Source organism: Myxocyprinus asiaticus, chromosome 24 (assembly GCF_019703515.2).
Source record: "Myxocyprinus asiaticus isolate MX2 ecotype Aquarium Trade chromosome 24, UBuf_Myxa_2, whole genome shotgun sequence".
In the NCBI taxonomy this organism is placed as follows: Eukaryota; Metazoa; Chordata; class Actinopteri; order Cypriniformes; family Catostomidae; genus Myxocyprinus; species Myxocyprinus asiaticus.
The window spans coordinates 4,419,266-4,442,080 of NC_059367.1; the positions used below are offsets into that span (position 1 = coordinate 4,419,266).

The 22,815-nt window shown below is 37.9% G+C and overlaps 1 protein-coding gene across 1 annotated transcript; it reads left to right on the plus strand.

The window, feature by feature from the left end:
• Positions 1 to 1,830: 1,830 nt before the first annotated feature.
• adra1aa (adrenoceptor alpha 1Aa) lies at positions 1,831 to 21,222 on the plus strand. The gene is made up of 2 exons (XM_051654121.1): positions 1,831 to 3,659; positions 17,935 to 21,222. The coding sequence occupies exons 1-2, from the start codon at positions 2,756 to 2,758 to the stop codon at positions 18,474 to 18,476; spliced, it is 1,446 nt and encodes a 481-aa protein (XP_051510081.1). The 5' UTR covers positions 1,831 to 2,755; the 3' UTR covers positions 18,477 to 21,222.
• The last annotated feature ends 1,593 nt before the right edge of the window (positions 21,223 to 22,815 follow it).

Sequence of the window (22,815 nt, forward strand, 5' to 3'; positions counted from 1 at the left end):
ATGGTTCACCCATATCCACAGCGTGGTACAAATGCACATCAATGCCTCTCAGAACACCACCTGTTGTTGGGCTTGACCTGGACCCTCTGGAGGTTCTTACTGAGAGAGAATGATGTCCAAACTACTGACCATCATGGACAACATCTCCCAGCACCTCCATGACATGCTTGCTGAAATTCTCTGTCCATCTGTCCATCCGCGATCTGTTACTGTCCTCATCATAAACTGTGAAGTACAGAAATGTATCAATCTGAACATTGAGGTTGGAAATAAAATTACGAAAATATTGGCATTCTCTAATTATGGTGTATTTTCTAAATTGAATGGTCATTTATAAAAAAATTTTTTTTTTTTTTTTTTAAATCAGACAAATGTTGTGAAACATTTGTTACCAATTATTGTCCTGTGGTGTTTTACTGATAAAATATACACTCACCATGCACCTTATTTGGAATACCTGTACACATACTTATTCATGCAATTATCTAATCAGCCAAATGTGTGGCAGCAGTGCAGTGCATAAAATCATGTAGATATGGGTCAGGATCTACCATCAGAATGGGGAAAAAATGTGATCTCAGTGATTTGGACTGTGGCATGATTGTTGGTGCCAGACGGGCTGGTTTGAGTATTTCTGTAACTGCTGATCTCCTGGGATTTTCACACACAACAGTCTCTAGAATTTACTCAGAATGGAGGCAAAAACAAAAAACATAAAATGAGCGGAAGTTCCATGGATGGAAATGCCATGTTGATGAGAGAGGTCAACAGAGAATGGCCAGACTGGTTTGAGCTGACAGAAAGGCTACAGTAACTCAGATAATCACTCTGTACAATTGTAGTGAGCAAAATAGCATATCAGACTGCACAACACGTTGAACCTGGAAGCGGATGGGTTACAGCAGCAGAAGACCACTTCGGGCACTTTACCAGGACCATGGTGTTCCTAATAAAGTGCTCAGTGAGTGTATTTGTAATTTGGGCTATCTCTGGGGGATCCTTGCAAATTTTGCCAATAAGTACCCCAGCAAGAAGTATGGGACATTTTCAAGTGTGTAAATTAGGAATAGGGAAATCCTTATTCTAATTAAATTTGAGTTGGTAGCCTTTTTATATGTGAAAAATAAAACTTTAAACTTCATCAACCATCAAACACTTATTTTAAATAAGCAAGAAAAATCTATCCTATCATATGACCACTTTTTGTCATTTGTAGTAGCACCACAACAAATTTACCCCATCTGCAAAAATATGTTGTTTCTCTTGTATTGTCTAGGATAGAAATTACAATGTGGGCAACATTCCTGATCAGCTTTTAGTGTGATTTGTGAGCTAGGCATTGACCACTTCATTGCAGTTGCATTTGAATTAAGTAGCCATTCATTTTATCTTGTCCCCCCATTGGTCTTGTGTTTGACATGATAAATTAATAAATGAACACATAAATGGAACTGTTGGGAAAAGCGTTTGTTTTGGTGATAATCCCTCATGAACACCAATTCATTTGCAGGGGCTTTGTTTAGGTATGAACTGATGAATGTACAAAACAATATCCACTGGAACTATCACATAATTTAATGTCAGGCACTTGTCTGTGGTTTTCAAGAGATGAAACCACTTCACACATAATTTTAATGCATGAACCAATTGCACAAAACATAGAATTGGTTTAAATGTTCCAACAAATGAATACTCTGAATTGAAAAAGCGCCAGTTTCAATGCAGTCTCTTTCTGTTTTTTAGGGATAATCAGTCTTCAAATGAAACCAGCATGGTGGACCAAATGTACCCTGACTGAAGCTGTTCACCCAAAATTTGCATGACGCACCAAGAGCTGCACTTCAGCCAAAAATATCTGCTCAGCGCCTGCCAAAGTGCTTTTAGCTGTGTCCTTATTATCCAGCTTTTCAACCTCTACATCAGTGACATCATCTTGTGATGTGCAGACTTTCAATGCTGAGGTGTGCTTCAATGACTTAACAGATGAAAGAAACCATAGCGCGATAGTCAGCACCATGTGGACACTTCCCAACAACCACAGGTGTTTGTTGAAAAACTGGAAGCTATTGTTTAAAAAAACAGATACAAAATTAACAGATGAATCTGGGGAGAGAGTAACAGGTTTGGAGAGTGATTGGAGCAGTTAACACCTTCACACATCTGCAGCAGCAATGTATTCATGCATATCTAAGACAGATTATCTGTTCTGTTGGAGTTCCAAAGCCTCAAATTAGAGGAACACATTTCTAAACTGCAGACGGTCTCTTATACCTTAATGGATCACATAAATTGCACTGACGTGCCGTTTCTGTCATTGGGATTGTTTTGTTTGATCTGAATCACCAGCTGCACATGGTTATGAACATGTCAAAGCAATCTCTTGGAATTTATGACTTTTCATGAAAGAAGAATCTGACTCTCTATGCAGTACAATATGTTTAGTTCCCCTTGTTTAATTATTATTCACCCACAGCAATTTTCTGTGAACATATAGTAGATCATTAAAAACCCTTCTAGGGCGTTAAAAGACAACACTTGAAATATCATTACGTTCCTTGACAGCGGATGGACACCCCAGTGGAAATGTCCCAATGCACTTGGACCATGGCCTATGCAAAAGTACCATTTTGCTACACTTTTTTGGGGGGGGGACTTCTGTAAGGAATCCAATTTAAGGTACAAACTGAACTGAGGGTTCTGGATGCCATGTGGCCAACCATAAAACCACTTTTATATACCCAGGAATCTTGAACAAATGGTTCCCCTAAAAGACAACATGAATCCAGAGTCTTTTGCTGAGAACTGTACCAACTGCAGCCATGCTCTAGTTCCAGAGTTGAATGTCATGAAGGCTGTCGTTTTGGGCATGGTGTTGGCGGTCTTCATTGTTTTTGGAGTTCTAGGCAACATCCTGGTTATCCTCTCCGTGGCTTGCCACCGTAATCTACGAACAGTTACCCATTACTTCATCGTCAACTTGGCGGTAGCGGATCTTCTGCTAAGTTCAACAGTTCTTCCATTCTCTGCCATCTTTGAGATGCTGGGTCGTTGGGTCTTTGGGCGGCCCTTTTGTGACGTTTGGGCGGCGATGGATGTTTTATGCTGCACAGCATCCATCATGAGTTTGTGTGTGATATCGGTTGACCGGTACATTGGCGTCAGCTATCCGCTGCAGTACCCTTCCATTGTAACAGAGCGACGGGCATTGCTAGCACTTGTTGTGTTATGGGCTTTGTCCATCACCATTTCAATTGGGCCTCTCTTTGGCTGGAAGGAACCGGCGCCCGAGGACGAATCCATTTGCAAGATAACCGAGGAACCAGGCTATGCCATCTTCTCCGCCTTGGGATCCTTCTACCTCCCCCTGGCGGTTATCCTGTCCATGTACTGCCGTGTATATGTGGTCGCAAAGAGGGAGACACGTGGACTAATTAGCGGACAGAAGACAGAAAAATCTGACCACGCCTCTGAGGGTGTAACCTTGAGGATACACCGTGGCAACACAACAGTATCCGAGGATGAGGCGTTGCGAAACCGGACACACTTTGCACTGCGTCTGCTCAAGTTCTCCCGTGAAAAAAAGGCTGCTAAGACTTTGGGAATCGTAGTTGGGTGCTTCATCCTTTGTTGGCTTCCATTTTTCCTGGTTCTTCCTATTGGTAGGTGTCTTACATTTTTACATTTGATAACAAAGAATAGCAATGAAGTGTTTTGAAACATAGATACTATCATTGTCTGATAAAAACTTTGTCCAAAAATGCACTAGCAACATGTCTTTTCAAAAGGTACCTCTTGAATGAGCTGGCTTGAAAATTGAGCTGGTGTAATTGTGCACCAGACACAATAATTCAGAAATTTTCAGAAACAGAAATTAATAAATGAGATGGGCCAATCAGATTTTTGGGGGGAAAATTGCAATGCTCAGTTAAAAGAGCCAATCGTCTTATTGGTAAAGGCATCACCTATACTTTTTGCTCTAGAACGTAGATGTGCATTTCCTAGATTAACCTGAAAATAGAGATCAAGGTGGCCGATATAATGCCGACATTCTGAAAATTACTGTCTTGCTGAGGTCTTGTTTTAAGAATGTATTTTACTGGAAAAAAGATACACTTACGTGAGAAGCAAAATGACAATTAAGTCTTGTTTTCAGTAAATTCAAACAAAATTGAGTGAGGACTATGCTTAAAACAAAACTATTTGCCAATGGGGTAAGAAAAATGTAATTCAAATCGGAGACACAGGGGGAAAACCACTTAACCAGTTAATCAGCCAAGCAGGCACGGTTATCTGCCAATGCCGATAATCCCAAAATGGCCAATTAATCATGCCAATCATGCCAACTTTTTCTAAAAATTTAGAAAACTGTACCAGAAGACTACTAATTACTAGAAGTGGAGGATCTCTTGTCTTAATTGCATCTGAGCTGATTCTCTTTGCTTTGTGTGATGCATCTGGTCTATATGTGTGAATGTCTTCTTTTTTTGCCGCTTTATGACAAAACTTGGTCATTTAATAGACAGGGCAGGCACAGGAACATTTTAAGGTTTCCTGTCTGAATGCATGTGAAGAGATTTTTCAAAGTGCCAGAAGAGATGGGAAAATAATTACCTCAAATTGTGCCATGTGCAGAATCCTGAAGATCTGTTAAATGTTTAGGTCCAAACAGGCCTCATCTATTGGCATGTGGGCTCCAGATACATCCTGCCATTTTAGAGTGTATACAGTACGAAAGATTTTACTCACAGTTCTGCAAATCTTTTAGTGAAACAAAAGTGTTTGTTGTGCCAGTGTTTGAAAAGATGTTTGTTTAAACCTATTGTTTAGAACATTTTCTTAGACTACAGGGTTACAAGTGTTGCAATAAGTTTGGCTCCTGCAATGAGTTTCACAAAGTCAGAACATGCCAATATTCCCATAATTCTCAATAAAGCTTCTTGGGTTCCCCCATAATACATTTTAGCTGCTATTGTTTTCCCCACCCGAACAACAGAGGTCTTGTGTGGAGACCTTTAGGTTCATGGTTATTCCAAGATAAACCACAAAATATGAGTCTATTTAGTCACAAATGAAAGAATCCAGGAAATGGTATTTATTGGAAACCCAAAGCAAACAAAGAGAATAGTTGTTTAAATCTGTGATATTACTGCTGAAAAAAAAAAAAAAAAGGATTGAAATTTTTATGTTCTGCTGGTTTCCTAGTCTGGTTTGCTGGTTTAAGAGGTGTTTTGGGCACTTTCATATGGTCTCGTTGGTTGGTTATAGAGAGGTGTTGGACACTTTTAAGCTGGTCAGGCTGGTCTGCTTGCTGGTTTTAGAGGGTTTTGGGCACTTTTAAGATGGCCTGGCTGGTCCGTTTGCTAGTTTTAGAGGGTTTTGGGCACTTTTAAGCTGGTCAGGCTGGTCTTTTTGCTGGTTTTAGAGAGGTTTTGGGACTTGTCAGCTGGTCTGGTTTGCTGGTTTTAGAGGATTTTTAGGCACTTTTAAACTGGTCATGTTGGTCCACTCGCTAGTTTTAGAGGGTTTTGGGCACTTTTAAGCTGGGCAGGCTGGTCTGTTTGCTGGTTTTAGAAAGGTTTTGGGATTTGTCAGCTGGTCTGGTTTGCTGGTTTTAGAGGATTTTTAGGTACTTTTAAACTGGTCAGGTTGGTCCACTTGCTAGTTTTAGAGGGTTTTGGGCACTTTTAAGCTGGGCAGGCTGGTCTGTTTGCTGGTTTTTAGAGAGGTTTTGGGACTTATCAGCTGGTCTGGTTTGCTGGTTTTAGAGCGTTTGGGACACTTTTAAAAGTGGTCAGGGTGGTCTGATTGCTGGTTTTAGAGGGTTTTGGGACTTGTCAGCTGGTCTGGTTTGCTGGTTTTAGAGAGTTTGGGACACTTTTAAGGTGGTCAGGGTGGTCTGTTTGCTGGTTTTAGATCAGTTTTGGAACTTGTTAACTGGACTGGTTTGCTGGTTTTATAGGGTTTTGTGCACTTCTCAGCTGGTCAGACTGGTATTTGCTGGTTTTAGATGGGTTTTGGGCTTTTTTCAGATGGTTTAGTAAGCTGGTTTTAGAGAGGTTTTGGACACTTCCTTAAGCTGGTCAGGCTGGTTGACTTGCTGGTTTTAGAGTGTTTTTGGGGACTTTTAAACTATTCAGGGTGGAAGTCCAGCTGGCTGAATAGCTAAACCAACTTAAATCCAGCTTGACCAGGCTGGGAGACCAGCTAAGACCAGCAAACCAGTTTAGATTGGTTTAATCTGCTGTTTTTCAGCAAGAATGGAACTCTGTTTACTCAAGCATACAAAAATGATCATGAATCTGCATGTACATGTTTAAGAAACATGATTTCTATGAAAGTTTACAAACACTTGCTAATTAACTAGAATTAAATGGTTTATAATAGTGTTTAAAAAGCTCAAGGGAATCACTGACCTTATCAGTATGACTCAGTCTGAAACAATACCACACACACATACCACATTTTTTTAACAGTGAAATCTAAAACACCAGGCTCAATAGGAAAGTAGTTTGTTTAATGTTTCACTGATCAATATGACTATTTTTGCATGTATGACATCTCACTATGGAGCTAAAACACCCAAGGAGATGTTTATGTAACCCACAATGAATTCAGAAAAGTCGCTGTTCAATCCGTAATAATTCGAAAACAGCAAATCAATTGTTTTCCTAGAAAAGTAATTACATGCTGTTTTCATCACAGAAGCTACTGGCCGTCAAGCACAAAGGACTCTTGGCTTTATATAAATGCTGTGTGGAAGAGACACATTGTATAATATTGGGGGGACATTGCTGACAAATGTATTAGATATAAGGATGAAGAATTTGCTCTTCAAACAGAAGAGCAAAATCTTCTTGCTTTTAAATCTTCCCTCGATCCCTCGACGGTTAGAATGTTCAGTATGAGCGCTGAAGAAAGATGAAATTTTTATTCCTGGATAACTCTTAGGAACATCCACTGCATTAAAGTCGGTGTGCTAATATCGCATAAACACATTGGCACAAGATGTGCAGAATGCAACCATAATAACAATCACTGAAGCCAAAGGCAACACTCCCTATAAGGTGAATGTAAGGACAAATGATACCTCAAATCATGCGGGTTGTTGAGGAGAGGTGTGCTATTACTTTTCGAAGTGATAAGAGTTCCCACAGAATAAAACAGTTTTGTTTTAATTTTCTCTCTCTCTCTCTCTCTCTCTCTCTCTCTCTCTCTCTCTCTCTCTCTCTCTCTCTCTCTCTCTCATATATATATATATATATATATATATATATATATATATATATATATATATATATATATGTGTGTGTGTGTGTGTGTGTGTGTGTGTGTGTGTGTGTGTGTTGCAAATGTGTAGCTTTAACTATATGTTGTTATATGAACAATTTTCACAAACCTTTAAGTACACAAAACAGTTCTTGCTCCATTTCAAGATGGACATGACTGAAAGCAGTCTTAACATACCCAGACCAAATGCGTTCTTAAGATTAAAAAAAACTAGACATGGACAACGCATATAACAGAACACCGGCTCAAGATGCAGTTTTTATTTTATTTTAGTTTTTTAATCCCCTTTTCTCCCCAATTTGGAATGCCAAATTCCCACTACCTAGTAGGTCCTCATGGTGGCATGGTTACTCACCTCAATCCGGGTGGTGGAGGACAAGTCTCAGTTGCTTCCACTTCTGAGACCGTCAATCCGCGCATCTTATCATGTGGCTCGATGTGCATGACACCGTGGAGACTCCGAGCATGTGGAGGCTCATGCTACTCTCCGCGACCCACGCACAACTTACCACATGCCCCATTGAGAGCGAGAACCACTAATCAAAACCACGAGGAGGTTAACCAATGTGACTCTAGCCTCCCTAGCAACCGGGCCTGGCTGGAGTCACTCAGCACACCCTGGATTCGAACTCGAGACTCTAGGGGTGGTAGTCAACGTCAATACTCGCTGAGCTACCCAGGCCCCCGAGACGCAGTTTTAAAAGTTTAAAAAATGTGGCGCTTCTTCACAAGACCCTGAAAAAACAGCTGGATGCAGCACAACATTAAAAGACATCCGTCTAGCGCATGTTTACATAAACAAAATGGAAAACAATTGAAGACGGACAACTCCGCGGACAGAGTGATTCACACAAGAATCTGCTCATAAGAATCTTTTGTTCGTGAATCATACTAGGCTAGTCATGCACTGTATGTGTTCTTTTGAGTGTATCCAGCGAACACAACACAATAGAAAGATGTGTTGTTTCTCCACGTTATGTCATGGTACACACTCTTTTTATGACATCACATTCAATTGACCCTTCGCTAATCTCCGCCCCCCTTGGTTACGGTCGCTCCCTTTGACAAGCTCTGCAGAACTCCCCATAGTAATGAATGGGAGATTGCCGTGAATGGTGTGGTTTTTGGCAAAATATTCTCATAAATGGAATGGATAATATTCTTAAGTGGGTTGGAATGAAGAGTGACATTGTAAGGCATATTTATCTAACATTCTTTGTAAAATAAATTGTTAAATTACACAGTAATTTGGTTGAAAACGGTTGAGACTGTGAATCAGAATAAAGGCAAATGATTATCACAGTCACTTGAAAAGAGAATAGTTGTTAATCATGCTCATTTGGGAATGAGGACTGACACAGTTTAATCCATAGTATGCTCTTCTTGACATTTAATGAAAGTTTTTTCTTAAGAAAGAAAAACACTGCGTGTATCCTCTCTGGGTACCTCATGTCACTAATTTTGGATAATTTTGATCAAATCCCACTTAAAACTGCTCAAACACACACCCCTCCTTTAGGCTCTCATTGGAATATTGCAAACACCTGTCAGAGTAATGGATGTCAGGCAACTGTTGCTAAGACAGGATTGGTCAGAAATGCTTTTAAGGTGGGGCTTAGCGAAGGGTCGATTCAGACTGTATGCTCACAACTCGGGTAAAACCCCTTAGACTTACATTGAAGTGGAAACCCCATAGACTTGCATAGAAGTGGAAACCACATAGACTAACATTGTGGGGGAAACAACATAGACTTACACTGAAGGAGGGACCAGAATATCATAGAGACATTGGGGCGGACTCTTTAGAGTTGGGCCAGCCAGTAAGCAACCAACCAGAACCCCATAGCAACTGCGTAGCAACAAGCTTAAAAACACTTAATAACCGTACTGCAACATCCTTACAACCACCCACAACAGCCTAGCATGGTGGTAGTGAATTTTTCATGATCAAAACCCACTCTGCAAACTGTTGATACAATGACAAATGTTTGTAAGCGATAGTCCACATTTGTGAGTTTGCACTGCTGAAAAAACAGCTTAAACCAGCCTAAAGAGGTTTGCTGGTCTTCTAGCCAAGCCAGACTGTTTAGACCATAGTTAAACCATAAGCTGGGTTTTTTTAGCAGGGTTGTGAGTCATTGGTTGTCACCTATCTGAATCTATGTTGGGGTTTTAGAGCTTGTTAGTGTTTAAACACATTATTTCACCCCCTTTCAGAAGCATTCTTTATGTTAGCATGTGATCTATTTCCCATCAAAGCCACGGTATGTCAGACGGGCACGAGTTTGCGTGACTAAACCACGACTTGTATTTCAGCAGTACACAGTAGTACTGTGACAGGCCCTTGGTTAACAGGCGTGTCTAGCTGTTTTTAACATCGAATTCATGTCTGAAATTCCCACGTGGTTTCTTTCTCTCTCCACTGATTGTTTGCTCAGACAAGGAACCATGGGAAACAAGGTGAGAGTAGTGAACTACTCAGCCTGGAAAAAAAGGAAATTGAAAACTAGCTCAGTCATCCTATATTTTTGGATGCATTTGCACAGTTGATGAATAAATTGAGTAAAATGCAGCAGTGCTTTAATAAATAATGAGCATCATTATCTCATGTGGTTTCTATTACATTCAACCAATGTGGGCTTGACATTAAGAAATAAGCAGGCAGATATTGTTCTGTTTTCTGACAATAAGCCAAACTAATCATAAGTTATACACAATTTTTTTTTCTCTTTTTGACCACTAGGTAGTGCTGTCCCCAAACTGTGCATCCACCCTCAGGTCATAGTGGTGATGAAACATATCAAGTTTTGTGTCCTATATGCCCAAGCATTTCCGAGATACATCCTCACTTCCTTTTTGGATACCTCGTCGTCACCAAACTTTGTGGCTCTGTCTGAGACAAAATTTTTCGGAGGAGAAGCAAAAGACTGAAGACTGAAGGTGGAAAATCTAGTTGGGTGGAAATTTAAACTATGGTATGCATTCTTCAAGAATCCGAGGAAAAAATTTATACATTTCTAGCCCACACTTTTCAAAAGTTAGAAACAGAAACGTAAGTGCAAATTCAACCTGTTGGTGGCGCTAGACAGTTTGAGATTGAGACCCCAAGTTTTCTATCAGGAATGTTCAGACCCTCCCCTATCTGTGTGCCAAATTTCGCAACTTTTTACCACACTTTTCTATGGGCTGCCATCGACAAAATGGTGGAGAAAGAATAAAAACAAGCAGGAAACAGATATAATAAAGGCTTTGCTTCTTCGGGGCTTGGCCCCTAATTTCCAAAACTTTACAGCTGGAAAACAACTGGACTCAGTACAGTATTGAGAATTATATTTTTTCACATTAGAGTAAAGAGAATTTGTCATTATGCCAAAAAAATTAATAGTCCTAAAATAGGCCTTTGTGAGCTCTCTGTTAGACTAGTAACTGGAATGTAGATGACTAAGCTTCAGTTTTAGCTTTTCATCTTGTTTAGCCATTGGATAGTAATGATTAAAATGTGGTGTTTGGAGGCAGGCTATTCCCTCAACCGTCTCTCTAGCTCATCTTTTACCCCGTGTGTTCATAAGCCCGCTCTAGAGTCGCTCTTAAAGTGTGTTATGAGACTGCTCAAGCTTTTAGCTCTGAAGACAGATGCTGTGTTTCAAGGCCAGGTGGTTTCGCAAGACACTTTTATTCTTTTAATGGTACGGCCAATGTGCTATTAAAAAAATTCAGTGGGTGTGTGTACATTGACAGGCTGAATATCTTACTAATATGTGTTGTTTTCTATTCCTATGTTCTTTATAACAATGAATTATAGTGTGCAACATTAGGGTACTGAAAATAAAAATACCATTCATTTTTTTTCTATTGAAAATTATATATTTTAATGATAACATTAAAAGGAGATCAGCAGTTACAGAAATACTCAAACCAACCCATCTGGCACCAACAATCATCCATGCGATTATCTAATTAGCCAATCGTGTGGCAGCAGTGCATAAAATCATGCAGATATGGGTCAGGAGCTTCAGTTAATGTTCACATCAACCATCAGAATGGGGAAAAAATGTGATCTCAGTGATTTGGACCGTGGCATGATTGTTGGTGCCAGATAGGCTGGTTTGAGTATTTCTGTAACTGCTGATCTCCTGGGATTTTCACACACAACAGTCTCTAGAATTTACTCCGAATGGTGTGAAAAACAAAAAACCTCCAGTGAGCGGCAGTTCTGTGGATGGAGACGCCTTGTTGTTGAGAGAGGTCAACAGAGAATGGCCAGACTGGTTTGAACTGACAAAGTCTATGGTAACTCAGATAACCACTCTGTACAATTGTGCTGAGAAGAATATAATCTCAGAATGCTATTCTGAGATGCAGGTTGGCGCTGTTTTGGCAGCACAAGGGGGACCTACACAATATTAGGCAGGTGGTTTTAATGTTGTGACTGATCAGTATATATATATATATATATATATATATATATATATATATATATATATATATATATATATATATATATATATATATATACACATGTCTGCAAATTCTAGGCAAAGGGTGACTACTTTGAAGATGCTAAAATATAACATAGTTTTGATTTATTTTGGATTTTGTTTAGTCACAACATAATTCCCATAGTCACATTTATGTTATTCCATAGTTTGATGACTTTTCTATTATTCTAAAATGTGGAGAAAAAAAAAAAAATTATAATAAAGAATGAGTAAGTGTTTCAAAACTTTTGACCGGTAGCGTATGTATATATAATATAGATATAGATATAATCGGGTATATAATCAAGTATTAAAATGATAAAACCATTTATTACAGAAATTGTATATCTTAACTTATCATTTGAACAAGTGTAATGACTGAATTAATTAAAAAAATTTTTTTTTTTTTAAATAAAACAGTTGTTGTTTCATTTTGTCATGAGCAAAGTCAGACCTGATGATGGATTCATCAGACTGATTCAAATTAACTTGAGAGTTGGCGAGTCATTTGGAGAAATCCATTGAAAGTACCAGATTCATTCATTGGTTTTGAGCACAGCAAACACAACCAATAGAAAGGTGTGCTGTTTTGGCATTTTATTCACGGCCTCATTATAACTGCAAAATCAAAACTTGGGTAAAATGTAATTTCTTTAGTTGTGACGCTGGAGATTCAGCAGTGGAGTAAAGTGGATCAGTGGAGCAGGAAACACCGTAAGTCCAGAACAAAATATATACTGCTTTAATTACTATTGGGGTGATCTAAAACGGAGAACATGACATTTATTAATTTCATTAACCGTAGATTACATCAATTAAGGGTAGAAAATCAAGCAACAATATATATATAAAAAAAAAAAAAAGATAAAACCGCTCACTGCTTTGGGCTGGATAGCTTTAGCTTAAACAAACCGTCTAAAACCGAACATTAATGCAAAAAACTGTTTGTACTTTAAATTACAAATCCGCTTAGTAAAAACAATAATTCTGTCAATAATTGAAAAGTTATTACCTCTAATATTTATGCTTATACCGGTTCATGTTGTCATTATTGCCGTGGGAGACTTCACAGTTGTCATGGGACTGTGAATGTAGTGCGTAATTAAAAAATTTCCACCAATGATGCAAGTTATAACATCAATGCAACATCACAAATTAAAATGTTTATCTGCCCTGCTGTAGCTAAAAAAATCGTCATCCTACCGATGTAATAGGCTAAATCAACGTGAATGTTTTTAAGGCTTTTTTCCCCTCAAATCATCCTGCGGGCCACATTGGAGTCCTCTGCGGGACACATTTGGGCCACACGTTTGACACCACTACTCTACACTCTCAAAGTACTCATATATACATATTTGCATATAAATATATACTGTACATTTCAAGACACTTAAACTATATATTTTTCATACTCACAATTAATGTCAGTAGTTTGATATTGCATTGTCCTTTTTTATTCTATTACGTCATTCACATTGCCTCTGTTGGGAATAGCTCATTCCCTCATAAATATATATGAGTACACAGTCTTGTACCTTTGTCTATTTCCCCTTATATGTAAATAGTTTTTAGCTTAAAATCAAACTTTGTAATGCTGTTATTCAACTCGGAGCTGGCTGGTTTGGTGCATGGTAAGAGCTCTTTATCGAATAATTTCTTGAAATCCCTAAAGAGAAAACAATTGGGAAAAATATTTCCAGAACCTAGGCCGCAGCCCCTGCAGTGCTTTATTCCTTTCCTCTGAAGAGCCATTGTCTGATCATATTGAGCTGGATTTATGATGGCAATTTGAATAAAACTATTACCCTTGATTAACAGAGGAGTGTTCCAGCAAGGAGATCAGATCGGATGCTATAAAAAGACCTGGCCGGCATTGTGATGCATGACGTAATGATCTGTCCTGCCACACAGAGGCAGTGGCATCGAGATCAATGCTCTCCGACTCATTTTCCTCTCTTTCATACTGTTCTGGACATACCTTTTTTAATTTTCTGGTCCTTATCTAATAATTTCAAGTCTCATTAATCTTTCCAGTTGCATGATAGAAATGAGTAGTCAGTCTTTCTCACTTAGAGAATGGAACATCTGAAACATAGCATTCAAGTGTCTGGTAAAATTGAATTGAAAGTGCCTGGACTTTATTTGTCGATAAGTAACCGAATAATAAGTGCTGATGCTTTGGATGGCATTTTACTGGACATTGAGTACCTTTACTAGCATTACAAGTGATCTTACACTGATTATGTGTAATAAGAAGTCGACAACAGCTATGGTCATTAAACCATTCTTTTTTTTTCTTTTTTTTAAGGAAGGACATAAATCGAACAGACACATCTATTTTTTACCCCATTACCCCAAATTTCACTTAGCATGTAAATCTCTTCATTGGCATTTTTTTTTTTTTTTTTTTGGGATTTTGGTATCTTTTTCACCCAATTTGGAATGCCCAATTCCAAATGTGCTTTTAAGTCCTCGTGGTGGCGGAGGACAAATCTCAGTTGCCTCCGCATCTGAGACCATCAACCCGTGCATCTTATCACGTGGCTTGTTGAGCGCATTGCCACGGAGACATAGTGCGTGTGGAGGCTTCATGCTATCCACGCTCAACTCACCATGCGCCCCACCGAGAACGAACCACATTATAGCGTGTTTTAAAAAAAAAAAAAAAAGTATAGAAGCGGAAGACCAATATGGTAATTTTTCAGTAACTGATGCTGATTATATTTTTATTTATTATTCCTTACATTTATATAGCGCTTTTCTAGACACTCAGAGCACTTTCCATAGTATAGGGGGACTCTCCTCAACCATCACAAGTGTGCAGCATCCACCTGGATGATGCAGCCACAGTGTGCTAGTACACTCACCACACACCAGCTATTGGTTTAGGAGACCATGATAGATAAGGACCAATGGGGGGAATTTGGCCAGGACACCAGGGTACACCCCTACTCTTTCCGATAAGTGCCTTGGGATTTTTAATGACCACAGAGAGTCAGGACCTCGGTTTAACGTCTCATCTGAAGGACAGTACCTTTTTACAGTATGGTAAAATCTCATCCCCGTCACTATACTGAGGCATTAGGACCCACAGAGACTACAGGTTGAGCAACTAACAATGAACAATATATTTTTACTGCATTTATTTAGTCATCTTAATTCATAATGCATGAACTAATGTTAACATATTCAACTTTTAATTTTAAAAATAGAGTAGAAAAATAGTAGAGTAAGTATTGATTATATAGTATTTACTACTTATATAGTATTATCATCAAAATATTTGAAATCAGAAAATGTAAATTATCCATTTACAAAGCTGTCAGCAGATTTTGGAATAACCACCAAAAATCATCTTATTTAAAAATCTGACAACGCAAGAAAACCTTGTTTACATGCAGGGCCGGTTCTAGACATTAATAGGCCCTAGGCAAAATTTATGTTGGAGGCCCCCCTCCCCTCACAAAACATATTTCTGATTTAGATACTAAAAGAATGTATTATGTTAGAGCAGTAATGTAAACATCACTTTTACTTCAGAGTAGTTCACACAGTTAATTGATGTTACAATAGGTGTGTTCAACTTTATGCAGGCCTGTGCAGACTGATCGGTACCTGACTAAATGTAATGCATATTGGTAAGACATTGTTTTTTATTTTTTAGAATTTGTCTCTTTTTTTTTTTTCTCTTTTTTATTATTATTTTACTATGTGGTAGCTGTATATTCAATTAAATAATCACTTAATCACATAATCTGTTGAAACAGATTAATTTCTTTCAAAGATTCAATGCCATAAACTTTGCAAGCTTTGGCAAATCTAATAACATTTTTTGTAGTTTTCGACTTGTTCTTTCTCAAAGGTGCTCATTGTAGCAACCTAGTAACTTCTAAACAAAATTTTGTTATCTGATAAACCGATTAAAACATGCGCACCCTTGTCTCACAAGAGCTGCATTGCAGCCAGCCAATCAGAATGGATATTAGAAAATGGATATATATAATAGATATAATATAATAGAAAATGGATATTCTGGCAGCTCTTGCCATTTTTGCTGCAATACGCATTATGCTTGCTGTAAATGGTCTGTATTTCATGGTTATGCTGTATGAGAGTGTTTAGTGTTTTACAAGTTAAGCAACTTAAACATAAAGGAGTGCAAAATAATCCCATATCCATAACACATTTTGATATAATGACATACTTTTATTACTATTAAAATTCACGTTACAATAAATTATACAAATGACATTTATGCATTTGGCAGATGCTTTTATCCAAAGTGACTTACAGTGCACTTATTACAGGGACAATACTCCTGGAGCAACCTGGAGTTAAGTGTCTTGCTCAAGGACACAATGGTGGTGGCTGTGAGGATTGAACCAGCATCCTCCTGATTGCCAGTTATGTGCTTTAGCCCACTATGCCACCACCACTCCTGAAATGAAACTTAACGTGCACAGCCCTGGTTAATTACCAAGTTCCCCCCAGCAATGTGGAGGCCCTAGGCAATTGCCTAGTCTGCCTACAGCTAGTGCCGGCCCTGTTTACATGCAATTTAAAATCATCCGATTATTTTCTGCTTTAAACGCCAAAACGTAAACAGGCATGTGCAAAACATTCGCACATTGGATAAGCCAGTAAAAACGCTGGTTAAGGTGTTTACATGCAACGTAAAATCAAGGTAACGGCCGGTTATGACCTTACTCTGATAAAGAAAAACTGTTTAATGGGCCTTATTCATGAAACTTTCGTAAATATATGAGTAAATTCAGAGTAATTTGTGCGTAAAATGGACCTTCCTGAAAACTTTCAGCCGAATGCACAAATGCTTTGTACTCCACAGATTTGTTAGTAAATGCGTGTTTGTTAGTGAATTCCAAACATTCGTAAATAAGGGCCGTTTGCATGTTCATTCACATTTATCATAATCCACAGCCATGAAAACGACAAATAAGGAAGGCACCAGACTCGCTAGTAAATGCTGTTAACATCTATGCGGAACAGTAATGAAATCGTTTTAATGAATGAAATGCATTCACATCGTAAAATTTTGATTTAGCAAACACAATAGCATCTCAAAGAAAGAGAGGACTTACTGTCATTGGATGTTTTTGCTGTCATTTAACGCTATAAAATGAAAATGGTGTGACATTAGTGAAAAAATGGGAGGAGGATGTCCACCACGATTAACCTTCTCTGGTTCAGTTCGCAGCGCATCGCCAGCATCATTTGTGAAACTTCTCGGGTAAATCATGATGTAACAGTGATATACTTGCAACTGGACGAATCTTCAGAGAAATTAATTGAATGCCTGAAGAAGATATCTGACCGAAACGCTGTAAGGTATTACAGATTTGCAAGCTATACGACAGTGTGCGGGCTTTTTCTATTTTTTCCCCCATTGTATTATGTACACACCTGCGATGTGATTATTTATAGGTTTAACAGCATTAGCATTGACTATACGTTATCAACTGAGTGTGATTTACTGATGACTATACTGAATTATGAAACCTAAATTAGAGAGCTCATATCAAATAAAAAAAAAAACTGTCCAACCAGTCTTGTTAGAGGGCATTAATTTTTTTCACAAAAAATCAAGCACTTCTGCTGGAAAAACGATAAGCAGAGTTGGGAAAGAAATTTGAGCAGTAAAGAAACATTTCTAGGATAGGCTATGGTTTAAAAAGCAAACAAAGCTTTTTTCATCTTTTTTTTATTTAAATTTTTTACTAAGTTATGTTCTTTTTTAAGGTTAATTTCACTCTTTTAATTATTAGTAAATTTTTTCATAACTTATTTAATTTCACTTCTATCAAAACGTAGTCATGTCAGTTTGCCTGAAAGAACACAAAACGTTCAGATGTCTTATGCATGATTTACACATGGTCAGGAGCAGGTGTAAACTTCGTTCGTACCAGCTAACGTTTTGAAGATATGAAAACTTTGATGAATCCAAGAATTTACGTCAGAATGGCTTTACGAGCGATTTACACAAGAAATTGTTCTGCTCGTGTTTCATGAATGAGGCCCAATGTGTTTACATGACCTTACATGTTGTCGGCTTATTAAGCATAATCGTGTAAGACTGAGTATGTAAATGCACACATTGTTGGAAATATGAAGTCATTATTTCTGTCATACCCTCCTGTTTTTTTTTTTCTAGGTTCAATCTTCCCGACATATAGGCCTTCGGACACTGTCTTCAAGATAACGTTCTGGCTCGGCTACTTCAACAGTTGCATCAACCCCATCATCTACCCCTGCTCCAGTCACGAGTTTAAGAAAGCTTTCCTGAGTGTGTTGGGTGCACACTGCCTCCGCAAGAGATCCACACCTACCCATCCGCTATACCAAGGTCACAGTCCACGCCACGCTCAGTCGCAGCTCCTCGCCCTTGGCCTGACCAGCCGTGAAAACGCTTCTCGCCTGAGCCCCTCATCTTCCATCGCGCTATCCCGCAGCCCTTCCTCCAGGGACGGCCATGAGTGGCAGGCCCCTTCCCGAGCTTCCTCGGTGGGAACGACAGGGGTCGGCGCCGGTGTGAGCGTGGGAGCGAAAGTGGCAGGAATGTGTGGTAAGAACCTGATGAGGACTTGTTGCTGCATGAGAACGGAATTGCCGCAGCCCGAGCCACCCACACAAAACTCGCTTCCTGTCATCAAAATCCATCAGCTCTCGCTGTGTGAGGACGGGGATGCGGTGTGAATGAGCGCGCTGGGGAAATCACTCTGAAGAGACTCACACTGTGTGTGCTGCCGTTTTGCCACTTCAAGGAGTCGCAGATTTGAAGGCACAAACCGATTAACAAAATCAAGCCGCTTCAGACTGGAACAATCTGTGAGAAGAATATTGGAAACTGCTGCAACACTGTCAACTGTGTTGATGCTGATTAATGGGAATTCTGTCAAAATTTTCCCAACCTTCATGTCTTTACAAACCTTTGTATACAATTACGATTCATAGACCATGGGCTGTCAAGCTCCAAAAACAACAATATCTTTCTTCTGAAGTATGAATGCTGATGTAACTTTTTCTGTGTTAAAATACTTTCATCTATCCCAGCTTTATGTACAGAGACAACTATAAGGAAGCCATTCATAGGTTAATTTTCTGAGTTTCACTGTTTGTTTTGAGCGACCAGCCTAGACCCGCCCCAACAACATTACTCAACCAATGGCGTGAGCCAGGGGGTATCTCTTTGTCTGATCAACGGCAGGAGGGTGTGTATTCAGAAAGCTGTTTTGAAAACAACGTTTATGTTTGCAATTCCGTTTAGTGGCGCTAGTGTCAGAAATTACATGCTTCAGCTTTAAGCCATACAAAACTTTTTAAGAGGAACACTTTGAAATGTCGTTCATTACATTCATTAGTTCATATAAATTTTGGTCTGTTCTAAGGATGTCCCGATACCATTTTTTTGAGAACAAGTAAAAATACCCATATTTTTTTCTGAACTCCATATCAACAGATTATTTCAATTTTATCATCAAAATGAATTAATCAAAACTTTAATCAACTGAAAATATAACAATTAATTTTCAACATAATATTGTATTATTTTTTCTCAGATGAAGTGCTTATATACAGAATCTTACAGCACAATCCATAATACAATATTGGAGTTATATTTTGTCAAATTAAGTGCTGCATATCAGAGCATCACAGATGTGATTGCTTAAATATAATACGGTTACCAGTGATTTATTATTATTATTAGTAGTAGTAGTAGTAATACAGTGAATATTTCATAACTTTACAATAGTGATATATTTCTGTCATACTATTTTTTTAAATTGAGCTTTTATTTTGACTGAACTTTTATTTTGAAGTGTTTCTGTGTGATGATGGTTGCGTTTCAGTCTGAAAAATTCGGTCGCAATGTGACTCAAAGTGATTATTAAACTGCAAAAGCCTGCTATTTAATTATATATGTACTCTGTATGTGCCTAGCGCTGCAAAGTGAATTTGCACCCTGTTCTCAGTCATCTGCAACAAACAGAATGCTCGAAGCTCATGACGGTGTTTTCCCAGTATGAGCCAAGGAGGATCTTTAAAAGGTACATGAAATAGAATTTGTGTTTACGTAATGACATTCATTCCTCAGATGCTATCTGTTTTTGGTATACCAGTATCGCTATCGGGACATCCCTAGTCTGTTCCCAACACAATGTTATCGTATAGCTTCAGAAGACTTAGAAACTTGCTTAACGGCCGTGCTCACTTTGACTACATGAGAGTGAGTAAATAATGACAGAATTTTCATTTTTGGGTGAACTATTTTTTAAAAGGTTGTGTTTACAAATTGCAAGTGGACAACATTGTGCATGAATAAAAGAGAATAAGGGTGATTCTCATGAAACATGTCAGGAAAATGTCCTGGACCTATTTTACGAAATCAAAAGAAACAAATAAGACATTATATGTTGCATAAAGAAAATTAAGCCTGTTTTTAGGGCCATTAAGTTGTGACATTATTTTCACGCACATTTTTCCCACAAATTTTCATTACAGCAATGCGATAAAAGATGGACATTATGATATTCTAATTAATGCAATGTGGAAAAAATATTATTATTATTATTTATATGGTGAAGTATTTATGCATCATAGTAGTACTCCCTTGGCACTGTCTTTCATTTTGAAAGATTTCAATTTAAAAAATCATTGTACATCAGCAGTGCTACTTTGTAACGGTAATGAGAATTGTTATTAAAAAAGATGGGAATAGAAAAAGTATATTTTTAAGGACGTGTTACAGTAATGAGAGTTGGGGAGTAAAGTGTGCTTAAGTATTGAGTAATGAATGTCACAATGTAAAAAAATATAATAGTCCTTAATGTAGGCTTCATTTTCTTTATGCAAAATATAATTTATTTATATGTGATATGTGAAATGAGGATCACCCATAAATATCTGCAATTATTTTTATTGATGGGAATTTCATTGAAGCCTTCCCATTTGAGAGAGAGAAAGAGAGAGAAAAAAACAGAGACGACTGATTAGTGTTTCTAAAAATGAAAAATTATACAGTATTTTTTGACTGTTCTCTGTTGCACTAAAGTATATTGTCATGGGTTGTTTGTGTTGAATATGAATCAAAAATATTTTCTATTACAGAAAACCCAAGTTGTTTAACCAAAACGATCAAAAGCCTTCTGAAATGGGAAAAATTCACAGCAAAACACCAAAAATATTTCCACATGAACTTCAGATACGGAGACAATGTTAAAGCAAAATCATGGATTTCACCGTGGGACCAACATTCTCAACTCCCAAAACAAATGTCTTTATTATACAAATGTTTGACCTTGACCTTGACCATAGCAAACAATATGTGATGATAACCTCAAAGTGACCAACTTCCTTTTATTATTTTGCTTAAATGTCTTATAGCAAGTGGCACTTCTGTTGTTGTGGTAAATGTTTCTCAAATGAAAGAAAATCAGCTCAACACTGTGTGATTCCTGTATGGATAATATCCAATAAATCAAACATTATAAGTGCTTCGCGAATCCTAGATTCCAAAACTTAAGAAATGAACGACTGTGAGAACTTCATGGTTGCTGTCACATTTCCAAATGTTCCAAGAACATCTCATTCTTTCCAGATTAATTCCCCTTGTGTATTGCAAGATAGTCCAAATTTCATGGGAATGGTATGTTGTATCGATCAAGTATGAGAAACATTATGAGTCATGAAATGAGAGGAGTTTTTGGGGGCTTTTAATGCCAGTGAAAGTAGACATTAAATGGGCAGCGAATGGTGGGGTTGAATTGGATTGAGAAATGCTGTCTGGGCTTGAACCTGCTACACACAGTATGAATAGTATTCACCCATGCAAAATTCAGTGGCATGATGTTAGGTGTTTTGAGAAGTCTCTAACCCCAAGTATGTCATTTACACATTATTTTGGCAGACGATTTTATCTGAAGTAACTTATAGTACATTCAAGATCAATATTATCAGTATGTGTGTTCCCTGGCTGAATGGTTATGAGCACGGTGAGTAACAGTTACAATAGCATTTCAACTTGAGTATGGTTCGGTACAGTACAATTAGACAACGGTTCCGGCCTGGAATTTTCAGCATGGTTAGCTAACCGTACTCTGGACAGAAAACTCTGTTGGTTGAATGGCTTTTCTGACGTGGCAAATCATGATTGGTCACTTGCTCAGTCAGTCCGTTCCAATCCTGATTTAGCAGCTGTACAGTGGAAAAAGAAACCATAACTGTACCGACCAGCCCGGATTGGCACCATTCGACCCGATGGCAGAAAAGCGGCTATTGTCTAACAGTTTAGCTACAGGAATCCCATATGAGCAATGGTTTTGCGGCCTTCAAGTGGAGTCAGAAATATCGTAATTATGTTTATGAGTTTCATGCATTAAATGATCAAGCGTAGTAGCATTTAGGGAAACTGAGTATTCTAGATGATACCCGAGATGCCGAGTTGTGATGTTGGAAGGGGCGTCTTGTCATTGAAGACATTATATATATATATATCTTTTTTTTTTTTTTTACTTAAGTACAAAAAGTGGTGTAACCTCCAGAGACAATAAAATAAAAAATAAATAAATAAAAGGTCTCATTAAAAGCTGTCATTCATGAAAATAATAATATTAGTTGTTATTACTTTAAAAAGCAGTGAATTTTGAAAATATTATTAATATATGATTTTTTCATTTTAATATATGAAAAACATTTTACCATGTGCCATATGATATTTTTATGTAAAGGCACATTTTGTTCAGATAAAATGGACAAACCCAAAGAAAACGTCTTCATATACGTCAAATTCATGATATTTGTAAATATATATATATATATAAATGTGAATTTTGAAGCCGTATTGAATTACATAGGCCTTCTTTAAAAAAAAAAACACACATGGCGGCTTTAAAATTCACGTTTGAGGTATGAAAGTGTGTATTTAATGTTATAGAACAAAACATCCACGTATCGTCATGGAATGTTTACCACAGACCTTATTTTAAAACCCCATTATAAAAACCCATAGGAAAATCCCGAGGGAACTCATGGCGAA

Bases quoted from the DNA above. Each gene is read 5' to 3' on its own strand.
- adra1aa (XM_051654121.1), top strand. From the start codon at position 2,756: ATGGTTCCCCTAAAAGACAACATGAATCCAGAGTCTTTTGCTGAGAAC. The intron at 3,660-17,934 runs GTAGGTGTCTTA...TTTTTTTTCTAG, and splicing joins TTTCCTGGTTCTTCCTATTG to GTTCAATCTTCCCGACATAT.